This window comes from Stegastes partitus, unplaced genomic scaffold (assembly GCF_000690725.1).
Source record: "Stegastes partitus isolate 25-593 unplaced genomic scaffold, Stegastes_partitus-1.0.2 Scaffold1160, whole genome shotgun sequence".
NCBI lineage: Eukaryota > Metazoa > Chordata > Actinopteri > Pomacentridae > Stegastes > Stegastes partitus.
The window spans coordinates 211969-229718 of record NW_007578891.1 but is presented as its reverse complement, the minus strand read 5'-3'; the positions used below and the strand labels follow the sequence as shown (position 1 = coordinate 229718).

At 40.3% G+C, this 17750-nt stretch overlaps 1 protein-coding gene across 2 annotated transcripts in view; it reads right to left on the bottom strand.

Annotated features, from left to right (window-relative positions):
- Positions 1 to 17750, bottom strand: part of dock4b (dedicator of cytokinesis 4b) — a 132418-nt gene that overhangs the window by 20239 nt on the left and 94429 nt on the right. For both annotated transcript variants that reach the window (XM_008296880.1, XM_008296881.1), the window contains exons 27-40: positions 15947 to 16041; positions 14320 to 14395; positions 13739 to 13839; positions 13463 to 13521; positions 12520 to 12668; positions 10790 to 10875; positions 8784 to 8879; positions 8624 to 8684; positions 7311 to 7404; positions 6928 to 7076; positions 5474 to 5560; positions 5178 to 5282; positions 4752 to 4893; positions 1533 to 1699 (exon numbers count right to left, since the gene is read on the bottom strand). In XM_008296880.1, coding sequence (XP_008295102.1) covers positions 1533 to 1699; positions 4752 to 4893; positions 5178 to 5282; positions 5474 to 5560; positions 6928 to 7076; positions 7311 to 7404; positions 8624 to 8684; positions 8784 to 8879; positions 10790 to 10875; positions 12520 to 12668; positions 13463 to 13521; positions 13739 to 13839; positions 14320 to 14395; positions 15947 to 16041 — 1467 coding nt within the window. The remainder of the gene's footprint in view (positions 1 to 1532; positions 1700 to 4751; positions 4894 to 5177; positions 5283 to 5473; positions 5561 to 6927; positions 7077 to 7310; positions 7405 to 8623; positions 8685 to 8783; positions 8880 to 10789; positions 10876 to 12519; positions 12669 to 13462; positions 13522 to 13738; positions 13840 to 14319; positions 14396 to 15946; positions 16042 to 17750) is intronic.

Here is a 17750-nt window from a genome sequence, read left to right as displayed (position 1 = left end):
CAGCTGACTCATGAATGGCTTCACCGTTGCACAGAGGAGCGCAGAACATTTTGTTTTTTACAGGGAAAAAAAAAACCGGTTTATTTTTGGCAGTTTTTTAAATAAGACGTGCATAACGATGTAGTAATTGTTCAGAAGCACTCTTAGATTTGTTTTCCAGCAGAATGACACATCAAAGATAAGCAGCTCAAGGACGGTCGGAGAGTTAAAAATCTCACAATTCTTTCTGCTTTTACAATTTCTGTCTCTGAGAAATTGTGCCATTTTGGTGATTCTTTAAAAAGAAAACTTTCAATCCTACTGGTGGCTTTACGGGTTTAGAGGGTTTATGTGTCAGCATGCTAATCAAGGCTAAACTAAACACGGCTAAAGATGGAGGCAATTTCATTAGCAGTGTCACTAAAGTATTGGAAAATGCTAATTAGCTTAGCAACCGATCTCTGTTTTTCTTTTGCTTAGGCTATGTTTTTTCCCCCAGTTTTGATTTTCAAGGACTTTTCAAGGTGCTCATACAGTACAGCTTAATTTATTTTAAGTTTTTTTTTTTTTAGTTTGGAACCCGGTGCCTTGCTGATGCAGTATCGATCCAGTGTCCTCAGGTTGAAGAAGGTACTTCCGACTCACTACACAATCCAGCTGCCCTTTATTGATTTCATGCTTTTTAAGGCCAAGAAGCCCACCACAGCACCTTTTCAAAAAAATAAAAATAATAAAAAAAATAAAACATGTATTACAGTTTAAGAATAAGAAGTTGAAAGCAAAATCTGACATAAATAAAAGTGCTGACCTTTCTGCTAACTACTTTTTTTTTTTCCCCCTGCAGGTACAAACTTTGTTGAATTTTGGTAACAGCTCTCTTTACCACTTTATTACCGGTACACTCCGGTTGCTGCACACTCAAAAGTGTATCGCACGTATTATTCCCACCTGAGGGCCACAGATATCCAGGCCTGATGGAAATGCAATATCGTGATTAAATTTAGCCAAATAGCCTTGATGGAACCGAGATGAGAAGACTGCATGAAGCGTGTGTGTGTGTGTGTGTGTGTGTGTGTATTGAAACTGAATATTTAGGAGAATAATATCAGCGACTGTGCGCTTGGTTGCTGCGTATGTGTTTTGAGTGTGGACGCGTGCTGCCAAATCAGGCTGTAAAGACTCCATTTGAGTGAGACTCGTGTTTCTGTGCATAATAACTGAGTCATAATGAATAAAACATGCACTATACACAGACCAACACCTGGTTTAAACTATCAGTACCTACAGATCGTGATGGATGAACGAGTAAAGAAAAGAAGCAAATGAATCTGTTTCACATCAGTCTTGGGTGAATAATGTTAATGTCCATGAATGTATTATTTTAACTTCTGAAATATGCATAAAAAACTTTCATGGCACATGACAGTTTGCAGTTAATCCACACGGAGTCATAGGCTATAAGTGCGTTTCCTATTTTCACAACTCAAATTGACCAATCAGCAGATGACAACAAGCAGCCTCGGTGTGCGGCGAGCGTGTTTTCTTTCCTGTACCTTGAACTCGTTCTCCTTGTCTTTGGTGCCCTTGTGAAAAGGTCGGTCGTATCTGAACCTCCAGATGTGATTAAACTTGTAGAAGCTTTTGATGTTGTCGGGCACTCCGTCTCTCTGCAGCACGTCCTGGCTCTCTGGGATGGGGGTTACGGCGTAGATCTGCAGGTCTGAAAGCGCCGGAAGTTAAGGAAAGTGCAAGAGAGCGACAAGGGATAAGGCTGAAACGGACAACGCTTTCTCGTTGACCTGAAAGAAAATGGAAACGTGGAGATGTGTTGGTAACAAGGACACACACACGAGCCGGGGGTTTAACAACACAGTCAAGTGTGTGTGCACTTTAGGTACAGCACATGTCTCCTCTAATACCCTTTAACAACCACACACTTGTTTAAATCCCACAAAAAAACAATATCCTGCATGGGGGGGAAACAAACAACACAACACCGAGACTGGAGCCACAGAAAACCAAACCTCAAGAAAACAAATGGTAACAAAAATCAGCATAACTAAGAATATTATCTTTCAAATGGTTTGACCTGCATCTTGATACTCTTATAGAAAAACTCCCACAAGGTTGCATCGCTGCACTCAGACCACAAAAGAAGACTTAGTGGAACAACACAGCAAAACAACCACTAAAGAAAAAAAAAAAAGGACTTGTCAAGTTTTACTTCAAGCTTGTATGTAGGGGCAAAAAAAAAAGAGAAAAGCCTTGTCAGCGTGAGCAGTGGAGGAAGACAGAAGAGCAGGAAGCGATTCGATGTCTCTCTCTCTACTCACCTTCATTATGAGGAACCCCGCGGTGACGAGCAACTTTATCAGCGACAGAACGGCGAACACACATGAATTCATATGCATGAGTGTTTGTGACAAGGATATACAGATGGGTGAGCAGTCTGAGAGCGACTCCATTGATTGGCACGATGTGAGAAGAACACAGCAGTGCGTTAATTTATGCAGACGATTGGTGTCGTTTTGCACGCGCAGGCATAATCGCACGCACGCGAAACCTTTTATAACAACTTAAACGTGTCTCTCAAGCCCCAAACCTGCGTCACTGTGTTTGCCTTTTCTTTTTTTTTTTCTTTCCTCTTCTATGTAGGCCAACAGTTGTCCCATACATCGGTGTGAATAATTAAAAAGGCCCACATTGTGCGAATGAGCTTGAACGCTGCATGGAAATGAAGAGAGCTTCTTGATGCGATTTATGTACAGTAAAGGTGCAGGTTTGTGTTCCGTATGCAAAAAAAAAAAAGCAAAGTATGCGAACCGTTATTTGACTGAGAGTCCTGGTGGTTCAGGTTTTACTTCGATATCTCACAATAGGTGGTCCGTTTAGGTATTTGCTGTTCAATGAGCTCGTATCCAGCGATGAATAATTTAGTTGTGTTAGTAAGGTGGCAAAAAATTAGAAAGGTTTTGTGAGTTATGGTGTTAATAATCCTCTGAACCCTAACCTTAGGTCACATTTTTACCCATTATGGGCTCATTTGTCACTGCAATAAAAACTCCTGCACCTCCATGGAAAACAGCTAGAAGCAGAGGGAACTCGAAAATGTCTTTTGTGCTACAAGCTACAGTCGTGATTCGATAATCAGACCCTTAACAATCCGAAAACCTTGCTATCCGACAGGTTTTTAGGGAAAACGAACGGAACCCATGAAAAATAGCCTTAACATACCGACAGCCTTGGATTCTGACTCCGACATAATGCTTTATGTCACAAATAGGGGTAACGGCGTATTTTCTGATTTAACAATCCGACAGATTGGCGACATTCAGACTACAGGACTTAATGCTTAATTTGGATTTTTTTGTGAAATCCGATCTTTTTGCGAGTTCGTTCACATTTCCAATTAAATACGACTTGCATACAATCTGCTGACTGAACTTCATACGACCTGGGCCTGAATATCCAGAGACCGTAAAGTGCTGTTCGGACCAGCCCTACTAGTTATTATAACAACTATAAACAATAATTAAAGCATCAAGCCCTCCTTGTATCTCGACCTCTGTCTTGATAATCCGACAGCCTTGCTATCTGACATAAAAGAAGGTTTTACATTTAGTGTCGGATTATCGAGTCACAACTATATGTCAATCAAAATAAGGAGAAAAAAAAGTCAAATTTCTTTGATTACTTACATGTAAATGTATTTATTTACATGTGTTTTAATAATGGAAAAAAATGGTGACTTATTTTACTACTTAGATTTTTAATTTGTTTGTCTCCTGCCTGCTTTGTGGAAACACAGCCTGCAGTTCAACCCAGTTTGGCAGTTTGTTTTTTTAATGTGGTCACAGCTAAGGCACCAGAGGATTAATGGTTGCAGCAAGGGGAGCAGAATTTTTTACAGAATCTAAAAAGAGCAAACAATAGGTCGACTTCAGGCACGGATTGGGGTAATTTTCCCAAAGGAACAATGTGTCACAGATGAGTAGTACAAAGAACGTCAAAAAGATGAAAATCTGGCAATTTTTTCTGTTTTTAAATAATTTCTGTCACTGATAAACCATCTAATTTTGGCAATATTTAAAGACAACATGCCTTTCAAACCTGGCTAAGACTCTCGGGGTTCAGACGGTTAACAGAGTGACAACATTTAAAGTCATATTTATTATAATGAAATAACTATTTACTTCAAAGAAAGCATCTTTGAGTGATGTTTAATTTCCAGCACCTTAATTGGGAGAATATGAGCTGTAACTGTAAATGAATAATCCCAAGTAGCATCTGCTGTTTTTCTGTCAGACTGCATATTGTTCCAAAACTCAGCGCATATCAGAAGGTAGCGTACCTAGAATGTTGAAAACTAATTGCGCCCAGTGAGACATTGGCCCTTCGGCGTTGTTTTTAAACGCATGCAAAACCGTGGCGTGTTTGATCGCTATTTGTATGACTTTCTGTACACTGTACACAATTTGCAGCGCAGGATGTTTGCGTGGACTCCTGTGAATGGGCCTTTGATAATAAAAAAAGAAAAAAAAGGCTGCAAGAAGAAGCGAGGCACAGTGTGTGATAGCCTCATTAGAGTGCAGGGATACACAACGCATGCTGTGTGCGTAAGTTCTTGTGCATATGCGTACATATGCATGCTTACTGTGCGTTCAGTTTGTGTACATTTCCACACGTTTGACTGTCTGCTCAGCATGCGCGCACATGTGTCCGGGCTTGTGTGGATGAATTTTGCATGTGCCTCTCCCTACAGTCAAGGATACACTGTGCGTCTGCCTGGTATATGGTCTGGTCGGGCTGGTTGACGTGCTGCATGGCGATGGCGTGGGGGAACTCGTTGAGCATCCGCTGCTGGAAAGCCTCCAGCCTCTCGTAGTCATGGCCGCGGCACACAAACTCCTTATTCTGCAGTGGTGGGAAGGGGAGAGACAGCGCGGGGTTAGCTTGACATCTAGTGGTCGTGGGCTGTGACTGCAGCCCGATCTGCAAACTCCACCAAGGACAGGGCCTGTTACATCATTAAATGGCACCGAACAAGAGTTGCTGAATGTCACCTTACACTGGAGGAGTCTTACATAAGAAAAGTTAATTCTTCCTGCAGGTCTCTTTCTTTGTTGAAGAGGGTAAAAGCATTACTCGCTTCAACTCGCTATTCAAGAGACAGAAAAATATGGAGATTTTTTTTTTACCCGTAAGAAGAAAGGAAACTTCTTCCCATAGAAACCAACTCTGAAGAATTCCGGTTCTAGTCTTTGCTGGTCCATGATCTTGTCATAGAGAGAAGCTTCCATCATCTGGCAATGAAAATCAAGAAAAGTGGTGAAAATAAACCATGTGGTGGATTGTGCATCAACAAAAGCATAGATATGTTTAAGCACAATAGAATAAAATAGTTTTTTTCAGCTAGTTTCCTGAATGAGTTGATGGTGAAAGCAAGACTTTAACAAACAGTCCTATTAATCCATTGACAATGGGCACAACTTACCCTCATTTTGCTCAAGTTCCTGTAGTCGTAGTAGGACTCATACTGGTCGGCAAGTTCCCTGCAAAGGATGATGCCATTCTCCCAACACTGAGGACACACACACACACACACACACACACAAAAACAGCCACTTATTCACCACCAAGTTCACTGTGTCCCGTCTCAAAACACCATTATGGGGAATTGGCTGGGCAGAAACCGCCATAAAACTGAGTCACTTGCTCTGCAGTGGCGCTGCTGAGCCGCCGTGCTCCACTGGATGGCACTGGCGAGTCGACAATCTCAGGAGTCGAATCCAGCCTCTTCACGTAGGTGCATGCAACACCCAACCATCTTGCTAATTAAATGAAAAGCTTTCCTTTCCTGCTGCCTTCTAATCCCCGTGCGGCAGCGCTGGCAGATGGCATAGCTCGTGAATGAGAAGGAAAATTGGACTATGAGTAACGAGGGGAGCAGTTTTAACGATTCCGCAGAGCTATGTTATTTCATCAAGGAATGGTAAAGCTCTTCTTCTTTTTTTTTGAGTGAGTGCAATTTTGTAGGTTTTCCATAATGCCACTTTCCCCTGAGAGTGCAGAACAATGGCAAGGGTAGTTAGGATAAAGAGATAAAATTGGAAGAAAAGAGCAGTGGGAGGAAAATGGAACGTAATTCATGAGAAAGAAAAACAAAGCCCAGTCGGGGAAGTTTTTCTCCCAAATGACGCTGCATTCTGAATCAGCTGTTTAAGCTGCCAGTCTCACTTGCTGATTCGCCGCTGAGGGAAGCGGCATCAATGCACGTCACGCTTCACCTGCCAGTTTTGGCGTCATCATCCCCCTGCAATATTTCTTAGAGGAATGGTGCAGAATATTGTGGGACAATATGGATCCCGCTGTAATTACAGCCACGAGCAATCCGTCTGATTAAACCGAGGAGGTGCTGACGCCTCGAGCTGCTGTCACAGTTCATGACAGGTAGAAATTAACTCTATACAGCTTCCAGCCTTCCTCTAAAGGAGGGGGGTTTCATTTCATGCGGATGATGTCAAACAATCTGCAAGTTCTCCCACCTTCCACCGTCCTGGTGCATTTCAGCTGATCTCTTTAAAATGTATTTACTCTACATGATGTGTTAATAATATGCTTCGTTTTTCATTGGCAGGTATGTAATAGAATATGCATGAGTAGCTGACATGCTGCTGGGTGTTTGGCAAAATATATTCTCAATAAAAATGAACACGCTGTTCCGTCTCACTGGTACAGTACATTCAGTGTTAAGAAGCCACTCGTCCTGCTGGGATTTGGGCTCATATGTACAGTTTCTCCCAGTTGGAATCACTAAAAAGAGAGCTGATCTGATTTATTTTGGCCCAGTGTAGAGGAGAGAGGTATTTCTGTTTCTGTTTAACAACAATGAAATGCAAAGGTAGCGGAAGGAAGGAAGAAAGTGAGGAAAAACTTGTTCCAGCTTACCTTCCCCCTGTCGAAGTTTTGGACGATAGTGAGATGCAAATACTCTTTTCTCTGCCATTCGCTTTGCATGGGGTAGTTGAGGAACTCTCTGAGCGGCCTGTCCGACCATTCCAGTAACTCGTCATACAGCAGCAGGGTGTAGGACGCCTCTGTGACACACACACAAACCCACACAAGAGAGCAAAGTCAGCTAAAAGCAGCAGTTTATGCCTTTTTTTGGGAACAACACGAAGGATTCAGTCTCTCAAATAGCACATATGACTCATTGGAACAGTCTAGAACACAATACATTCAGAATACATGTACGCAGCATGCAGCAATGTATCGCCCACGCATGCAAACGCTCACATACTGTAATGTCAAGGTCATTCCTTCAGGCGTACCTGTGTAGTTTTGAGCCTTCAAGTGCAGGTCGTACAGTTTGTGGATGTAGCGGATGTACATTTCCTCTTTGTTCAGCTCAGTTTTGTAGAAGTTCTGGCGGGAGGAGTGGGTGGTTGGGTGAGGTTTGAGGACAACAAAATTAATTTATAAAATGAGAGAGAGAGAGAGAGAGAGAGAGAGAGAGAGAGAGAGAGAGGTAAACAGGGGTGAGAGTGAGTTTAGAGATGTAAATGAGCACAAAATCTAGAAGTGACAGACTGTTCTGGGCTAAAAGTGCAACAGTATTTTTCAGATGCCGATTTGCAGGGACTTTTTGATCCATCTGCCTACACACCCAGGTGCTCCTGCAGATGGTCGCAGTTACATAAAGAATCCCTTATATGTTCATTCTGCTGATCAGAGAGAATTCAAAATACACAAGTATATGAAGCAGCATTTAGGTAAAACATAGGCTGAACAGAAGATATTCACTCGCTATTGTATCTGTTGTATATAAATAAAACTTCACAGGGTTTGTAGTAGCAGCAGATGATAAAAGTGTTCCTCAAACTGTTTATCTTTTACAATGTACTGCTGTCAATTTCTTTATTTTTTTAATCTAAAAAGTGTAAATCTCTCGGTATAGCTGTCTACATTGAGAAATATTGACGTATATAAATGATTTGTGAGGGCCGTCGGATTTTCTTGTCATTAGTACAAATGAAGACGGATAAAATATTTAATAGAATGTAATGCTTTGACTTTGACAGACAGTCTTTAACTTAATGCAAACATTGAATGAATAGTTTTAGACTTTGGGCAACACACTTATTTCCTTTTTATGCCTTAAAGTTATTGGAAAACATCTGTAGCACTCACATACCTGTGTGTTCTACATACAGCTACATCCAGGACTAGGTTAGCTTAGCTTAGCATAAAGTTTCAAAATGTTTAATATGTGTGTAACCTACTAATTGTTGGAATTTCGAGGTGTTTTTAAAAAAAAAATCTATTTGACATTTGGACAAGGCCAGGTTAGAACTGTACCTAATTCTAGTCTTTATGCTAAGCTAGCTGGCTGCTAGCTACAGCTTTATAATTAATAGGACAGATGTGAGAGAGGTATTGATCATCTCATCAAAACTCATACATTTCAACTGACAAAAAAATTGTAAAAAGCAGATGAAAAGGTAAACGTGTTCTAATCTCGTCAACAGGATGCACAAGTCGGTAATTCTGTTGAACAGTTTGCTTTCTAAAATCCTTTACACAAGCCAAAAGCTGAGATACATTAAGGAATCTGAACCAGACACAGGAAGTAACTGCTCCTCACCAGCAGACTGACAGTACATCCAATCTTTTTGCCGTCCACTTCTCCCAACTTCATACAATCCCTGTAGTAGAAGCACAAAGTTAAAACATGCATGACTTAAAAGGGTTAAAAAGAAGTCGTGAGTGAGTGTTTCGGAGAGCATATGTGTGTGAACTCTCACCTATAGTCCAGCAGCCTCTCCATTAGGCGAGTGACGGTAGCGATCAGAGAGATGCCGCTCTCCCTCCAGGTCTCCCTCTCAATCTTCTTCAGCAGGCTGAAGGACAAACGAAGGGAGACAGAACAAGACAGAGAGATGTAAAGACCGAAGGAGACAAGAGGTAAAAGAGAGGAAATGGGAAGGGGAACAGCGATGGAGGAAATTGCTAAGAAAGGAAAGGAGGCAAAGCAAAGAGGAAATCAGTCACACCGGTGTCACCTATGCTTGTTGGCCTGCCTGTGGGAGTTCAAGTAAAGGTGGCTTCAAGAAAGAAAAAAAAAAAGGAAACTCACAATAACTGATTCACTGTTTTGCCACCTTAATAGATTTTTAGGATTGATTGCTTATCTCAGCTGGATGGTAAAGAGGACAAACATATGATAGTTGTTGTTTTTTTTATATTTTTGGCTGAAATAATCCCCGTTCCCCTCACACAGACGACACTGAGAGAACAAAGAGGAGAGCATCTTACCTAGGGTACGGACCAAACAGAGGAATTCTACTCCAGGCGGGAAGCATAGGCGGAATAAATTAATATTAATATGATTAATATCAGCACACACTCACACGGGTTAGTTTAAGGGGTTAGTGGAGTTAGAAGGAGGCAAAACAGAACAATAAATTAAGGAAGAAATTAAAGTCAGCTGAAATCATAGACAAATTAAATTGCAGTAAACAGCATATAGTCTACATTAATAATAATAATAATTATCTCTAATGCATAATTACATTGTATTGCACAACATACTGTAGATAAAGCTTTAATAATATGCAGCGATGTAACGCTATATTCTGTAATGTTGCACATATAAAAATGGCAGGAAAGAATGATTAACTATGAAAGACAGAAGGGACAATTAAAGCAGATGCATATTCAGAAAATACTTAACACTGATTCACATCTATGTGATAGTAGAGGAGACATACAGCGCGTATGTGAATCTTTTAATGCAACAATGTTCTTTGACAGTAAGTTGAAATGTAGTGTTTTATTTAAAGTCCAATTATTAGTAGGCTACAGTGAAGGGCGACAAAAACGGGCACAAAAGAAGCAAGGAGCACACACACATGTGCGAACACGAAGCATGCAGGAGCACAAGGACGAAATGAACAAGAACCGGCCGCAGAGGAGGTGTGAGTGAACATGAAGGTGACTGAATACTCATCACTTACCTTGTTTTGTTTTTTTTTGTTTTTTTCAAAATCAATCCACTTGATAGAAACAATTTCAAACACAGAGCAACCCCTGTTTCTAATGACAAGTTTGCGAAATTGAAAGTAGAGGTGAAACTTTCAATTTCAAAAACCACTTTTCTTATTTCCGAAAGCAACCCCGACGCATTTGCCGGTTCGTTATTGAGGCGAAGGAGGCCTTATCTGAATCACAATGCTGTTATCTGTGCTCGGCGGTTTTCAGGGTTAAAAGCTAATTTCCAAACGCGGAATACTTAAACACATCCGCTCGCAGATAAAAACCGGCATTGACTCAGGCAAACGACCTGCAAATTGCAGCCCACACAGACATTTACCCGATGGAGCCTTGTGCGGGTCGCATCATTTAGGTCATTAGACTCGATAAACAGCTATTTTGTCTTTCGCTGGAAGTGTCCTGAGCTGGCCTCGGTCCACGAAGGGCTTTGTTGTGAATTCACTGTTTACTTTAAGTGGCTTTATTAGTTAGGTTGTTTAACCTACCCGCGAGACCTGACTGCATTCATTTTTTTGAAGGGGGAAGGTGGGGAATCTTGCAGAAAAATGTAGGTAAATAGAGGCTGTGTGGGCTCTGCAGTGGATTTATCACTTGTTTCGCACTAGCTGTGTGCTGTAATGTGCAGTATGTGTTATTTAAGGTTGCGATTTGCTACCGAGGCGGCTGTGAAGTAATAAAGTATGTCGTATCGTATTGTACAAACATGGACCCACGCGCTTGCGCGTCTTTGTGTCCTCTGATTCTTCCCTTAACTCACATGCTGTTGAAGAGCTCCCTGTACGTCTCGTCTCCTTTGCCCTCAGACATCAGGCTGTCCAGCTTGTCAATCAGCTTGGCCTCCACCTGAGAGGGAAAAAGCACTTAAAGCTCAAACAATTTTGATAAAAATACAGGGAGAAAGAGCAGCACATACGGTCGAGAGCTTAAACCTTAAGAGGTCTGTCAGTCACGCTGAAAAGAGAAAAAAAAAGGCAATTTTCTCTGACAATGCTGTGATTTGATCGTGAATTCATGACTGGGTTTTTGAAGCATTCTGTATTTGTGGTTGTGCATTGAAACACTGTATGCCGATGAGAACTTACACCAGATTGTGAAACCAGATTACTTCTGTACAAACCAGGATCAAAAATTCAACTTATTTTAGTTTCGGGCTGAAAAAATACTAAACCAACACTCTGGTCCCTCTAATGGAAAACATAACTGGTGCTTGTAGTGTTGTTTCCTCTGGTCTCATGAACCAATCAACTGTGTCACATGGAGGAAGTCTTATAGATTTTTCTTTTTCATTTGGGGTCACTGAACTCCATCATGACAACTCTAACCCACCGGTCACAGCTGAGTATCTTCATCCCTCGTTTGCAGTTTGCAACTGGCCTCATGAGGAGAAGATACGATGGCGCTGACAGTCGACTAATCTACAGGAATGCCACGTTAAATTGGCAGTTTGTGCGCAAATAGAAACCAGTAATCAGCAACCAGGATGTTAGTATTTACCATCATATAAGAATATGAATCTGATTTCTTGGTGCTCCAGGTAACCATCATATTCCAAGTACGATCAAAACCTGATTGAGGATACTGGCGCACATGCAAACACAATCTTTGAATGTGTTATTGTACTTTTTTTGTGGTTCACCATTAACTGTCATAACCTAATTTACAAGATGTTAAAAGTTTAACAGACGAATGAAACAGGATCAGTGGTTAAAAGTCATCTTTCCTCTTCAAAGAAAACAAAACAAGCACTGGCAAAATTCTATCTTCTATTATTATCAGAGTCAGGAGCAGTCAATCAAAGACCGACTGATTTTTTTTAACTTTGGTTCTGTGACAGTTCCAAAGGAAAATGTAAATAAATCTCTGCTTAAAATCATGATATTTTATCTAAATCACTTTATTCTACATAAGAAAAGACAAGATGAAACTTCTTGCATGTCTCATTTGAAAATCTGTCAAAATAAACATTTGCACTAGACTGTCTTTTTTTTTTTTTTTAAATTGCTGTGCTGTTCTCAGAGAGGTCAACAACTAGATTGCAATTAAAAATAAATAAATAAATAAACAAAAAAGAGCCCACAGCGAGTAAAAACGTGACAGGAGTCAAAAGCTGCTGGAGGTTCAGAGGTTTAAATGCACAGCAACACAACTTTACATTTGATACGTTTGTTCTGGACTTCAAAAAAGCTGAAATTGAGATTATGTGGAACAGCTTCTGATGCTCTGATCAAATTAACACACTCTGTAGCTGGATACACGTTGCCGGTTAACATTCCTGTAGCTGTGGATTAATTCTTGCCCAAACTAAGAAGCTTAGTAGCTCAGCTGATAAACACTTCAATCTGTATTAAAATTAATTAATGCTTGTGACAGAAACACTCAAAATCAAACAAGTTCAATTAATTAGTATGAAGGAAAACCACTGATACCAATATGGCTCATTTGATTAAATACAAGGAATCTATTTCTGCATTTACAGCGGCATCATACCTGTTTGAAATTGCCACTGCGTCTCTGCTCCCAGTCCATCATGTCATGGAAGATGGGGATCATGACATTCCTCAGATCAGGTTGAGGCACCAGCGTCACCTCCAGGAACGGCCCAATCATTGCTGGGATGAAGTTCAGCTTGTGTTCCCCTGGAGGAGAGATCGAGGTCAACACGGAGGTCGGGCTTTCACTTTAGCTCCGGACACGGTGTATTGTTTACGGCAAAAGCAATCTGGCCAACTCTAAGGAGCAACCTCTGAAAACTTTTGCCTCAATGAAAGCTGCTCTCGTAATCCGGTTGAAGTGCGCCGCACGGATTTCTCTAATTAGGTTGAAGTGCAGCTTTTACATAAATAAAATAATCGCGGCGCATATATTTTAATGCCGACAGTCTCTGCATACATATTAACATCAAACAAAATAAAAACTAAGCGACTTCAAAGTACACTTCAAATCGTGCACACTTAAACGCACATAAAAAACAGCAGAAATGTATATAAAAAAAAGCTAAATTGCACTGATCCATCACAGGCTCAGAACAAAAGCATCCACACAGAGCCAGACTGGGCACTCAGCTGGTTGTCATGGTGACAAATAGTCTTTGGCATAAAGACTTTTTTTTTTTTTTAGATCCCACCAGCTCAAGCACGGAGAAATAGTTTATTTTGCTTTACATTCTCTGATGTTGCAACATCACACAGACTTCAAGAAGTCCACTTTTGCATCAGAAAATCAATAAACATGAATAAATAAACATTGCATGTTTTAGGGAATGTTATTATTGGACTGTAAGAAGTACTTATTGCCTTAAAGGAAGAGAGACAGCGTTTGGAGAACCGTTGCAATAAGTTAGAAATTAGAGAGTCTCCTCTATCATGGGTCATAATCCATATTCAGGAATAAAACAGTCCGTGTTACCAGTGTGCAATGAGACGTTTGTTACCTAAATTCTGCCACATGCTGAAGATCTCACAGCCCATCATGACCCTCATGTCGCCGTACCTGCGTGACAATGTTTCACAGTTAGAAATGCACACTAACCCAGAGAGAAGCTGCACAGAACAGCGTGTTCAGTAGTTCGTGTCGGGGTGTTTTGAGAGCAGAAGCAGGATGGGACGGCTTGTTTTTGTGAAGCATGTGACTCTGCAGCGACACATGCAGCGAAGAACGCCAAGTGTGTGTTTGTGTGTGTGTGCATTTGCAAACAAACAACACTTACTTTTCCAGTATCTTCTTCCTCTTGGAGGGAGAGAAGGACTCCAGCTGAAGACAGGGCTGGTTGATGAATATTACAGAGAGATAGAAGTACGAGTCCCACACCTGAGAATGACAGCGGAAAAACAGCAATGTGGAGCAAAAACAACCTCCTGTAAGTTACATTTTGAGGAGTTTACGCAGAATAGTGCACAGGTTGCCACCAGCATCCATAGATTCTTGATATTTAATTGTGTATTATGTGAGCTGAGGAAAGGAAATGTTGATATTAAGTATTTAAGGAAGCAAAAAAGAAATCAACAAACGAGCGTGTGTTCTTCCTTCTGACCTCAGTCTCTTTATATTTTTCCGCTTTCGGCTAATTTTATATTCTGCCTGTTAGTTCTGTTTCATGCCGGTGTCACTGCCAGCTTTGGATGTAAAAAATGCGATGTGCAAAAATAAATTAATTGATAACTTGTTTTATAAATGTGCCTCTGCTTAAGTGATAAACCAACACTGCAGCCTTTTTAGAACAGAGGCTGTTTTGATTTTCAAACAAGCCTCACACACACACATATCTGCATACTGACACATTTCTTTTACCTTGTAGTCGAACTTGTCATTGAGGAAGTTTTTCCTCAGAGCGTCAGAAAGGTAGAGGACGGTTGTGATGATGACACTGAAAGAACAAGGCAGAGGCTTAAAGCAGGAGGTGAGCGGAGGGTTACTGTGTCACCTTGGACGAAAAATACATCACCGTGAACATTTCACACTGTATTCAAATGGCCCTTTTTGCGGAGTAACGCTGTCAGAGGGCGATGTGAAATAACTCGATGAAACACACCGGTGAAGGACAAATATGAACATCAAAGGGAAAAAACAAAAACCACAAAAAGAGCAAAGTGGCACTTTCATGTCGTTATGACCTAAAGTTTTTCAGCTATACTTTTCTAAATGAAACAAAATAGACATTTATGTGAGAGAATTCTGTGTAATCATCAACAGACTCCAGTGTGTGGTCACTTTAAATACAGAGACCTTCCTGACTGTGTGGATTAAAGCATTTCATTGACCTTTCTGCGTTACATCTTCTATCTATCATTTGATAGCGTCCTCCGGAGAGATAGACTGCATTAGCCTTGGGTTCAGGCTCATTTTTTAACGAGAGCACTGCATCAAACTCCCTATACCTTTGGAAAAACAGTAACTTTATTCTTCTTTTTGGGGGGGATGTTGGCAATTTTGAAAAAAATATTACTCATCTTTTTCTAATCCCGCTTCAGCAGTACATGATTCAGAAAGTGCATTTAAGGGGCCGTATTATGCTTTTTGAACAAAATTGCACGTTTCCAGTGTGTCTAGAAACCCAGAACATATCTGTCCTTTCTCCATTGATCAGAAACTGTGTTTCTGAATGAGCTGTTCAGGTTCGCAGCCTGTTGTTTGCAGACTTTCCAAAAGGACTTGCTCATAATTTGTAGCAAAATTAGCCACTGCAATACACTGTTGTCAGTCAAACGTCGACACAAGATTTACAGATGTTTATAAACTTCCTGACTTTTGGTAGTTTTAAAAATGTAGCTTTAACATTAGATTTGGTAGTTTGAGAGAAAATGAAACACAAGCCTACAATCATTTTTTGTTGTTGTTGTTGTTGTTGTTGTTGTTTTAAAAAAATACATTGCATTAAACATGTGTAGTCACAATAGTGTGTCCTTTATTTTATTTTATTAATTTATTTTTTAATAATTGCTAGACCATTTTCCACCCTGGATTTTTTTGTTGTTGTTGTTTAAAGTTATTTTTTGGCCCTTTTGCCTTTATTTGACAGCACAGTAGAGAGTGAGACAGGGAAGTGGGGAGAAGGGAGGAAGGAGTAGCCCTCCACCCTGGATTTAAAGCTACAGACACTATCCATATTCGATTATGTGGTAAAATCAACAATCTGGGCAGTATTTTGAGCTGAAACCTGAAATCCACATTCTGGGAACATGGGAGGCTTTCGCTAACTTCTTAAAAATGGATCTAATAAAGGACTTTCACAACAGGCTGTTCAGAGGAGAAAGCTAATGTTCTTTATACAACACTAATCTAAACTATGTCAAACAGATTTTTTGCCACCTGTTGCAAGATGCACACGATGTGAAAAGGCTTCTGTTTGTTTCTTGTCTTTCATCATTCCAGTCTTCTTACTGTTTTTTATGTTCTGCACGCATGTGTTTGGTCTTACTTGTTTGTGACCAATCGCATGACAGTCCAGTCTTTGGGGAACATTTCTGGTCGGATCAGGATCCTGAAGACGGTGAAGATATGAAGAAGGAAGTCCTGGAACACAATCACACACACACGGCAGACATGTTATTGGTGGAAACTCAGGAGAAATGTGTACATACAGGTAATGCTAAATGTGTGTTAAAGCTCCCTGGTTCAGTCTCTTAATACAAATCATTAAAAGATATCTGTGTTAACAAGAGTTCAACGGAAGAACAGAGAGGTTAAGGATGGTATAGTACATTCTATACTTGTTGTAGAACTGCTTTTGGACTTTGGATGCAAGAAATACACACATATAGAGGTGAAATGATCCAATGTGGGTGTCAACTAAACAACACAGAGACCGTGTACAAAGCAATCTGCTCCTGCAACGTGTTGGCAAGGAAACTGCTCTATGACTAATTCCTGCAGCTTGCTTTAAAGTTATGTTCCTGTTATAATGGTCCCAATTTGCAAGGTAAAATTACCAATCTGCGCAGTATTTTTGAGCTGAAACATTTCCACAAAACCTTCTGAAGTGTTCCTGTAGCCATTTCACCAACATCCTCCCTGAGTTTTTTTTTTCTTCCCCTCTCTCTCTTCCATCTCCTTTCTGCATGCACCGTTACTCTTTAGACTTCATTTTGTCCCTTTCACAGTGCGAAGACACTGAAAATCTGCTTAAGTTTAGTATGCAGTGTGAAATTGGAGCACAGCGACTTCATTTTGTGCCTCTCTCCATGGTGCTGAAACGGTCGACTCCGAGCTCCATCTCAAATCTAGCTTGCTCAGGTGCCATTCAGTTCAATATAAACAGTGCGAAAAGCAGCAAAAAAAAGCAGGTTAATGATTAATGACTCTGTCTCACAGCTGTAAATTTGCAAAGAGATCTTTTTGGGTCACTCGGAGAAAACAACAAAGAAACTAAAAGGATAGATGTGAGCAGTCAGAAGACAATTTAAATGTGTTTTTGGAGACTAAAGGAGGAGCTGCTTTCCTTGATGTGACCTGAAACTCACCACCAGACCTTCTCCTGCTAGAAATACTTCAAACTTTACATAACAAGGAGACTCCATGCCCCTATAAGCACACCAATATTTCACTTTGTGTTTTATTCAAAGCCTAAGACTAAGAATCCTGCACGCCTCTGATATCAAACAACTACTTTCAATTATCAAGACTGTCCAACATTTCAACTATGTCTGACAATCATACTAAAAATCAACTTTGTTTTCTTCCCACTGAAGTGACCTTCATTAACTTCTCCCGTCCCTCTTCTTCTGTTTCCACTTACCTGCTCTTCACTCCCTAACCTGTCCCTGCTGATCTTGTAGATCTGCACTATTACAATAGAACATAGTCTTTATTGTCTTATATTGACATGCCTTCACGTATATAGACATTCAAAAGCAGTTAAAAGAATGGCCATGAATGAAAATGTAGTATATATACAGGTTATAAAATATATAGAAGTAATGTTAATGGATGCATGTTAAGTGTGACTGTATATATGTTTTTTTAGGTACACAGAGACAAATAATCACATTCACAGTTTGAAAATATGCTTCAGAAATGTCTACAAATGTAATGAGTTTAAACCCTCTGAGTCCCAAAAGGCACCAGCGGGTTTGAAAAACATTTTATCTTTAAAAAATTAGGAAAATGACACCATATGTCATAGAAAGACGCTGGAAAAATAGATAGCGTTTCCCATTTCCAACTTTCTGATGCTCCTTGAACTACTTACTGCCCAAAGTGACCCAAATCGAAGCTTAAAATCA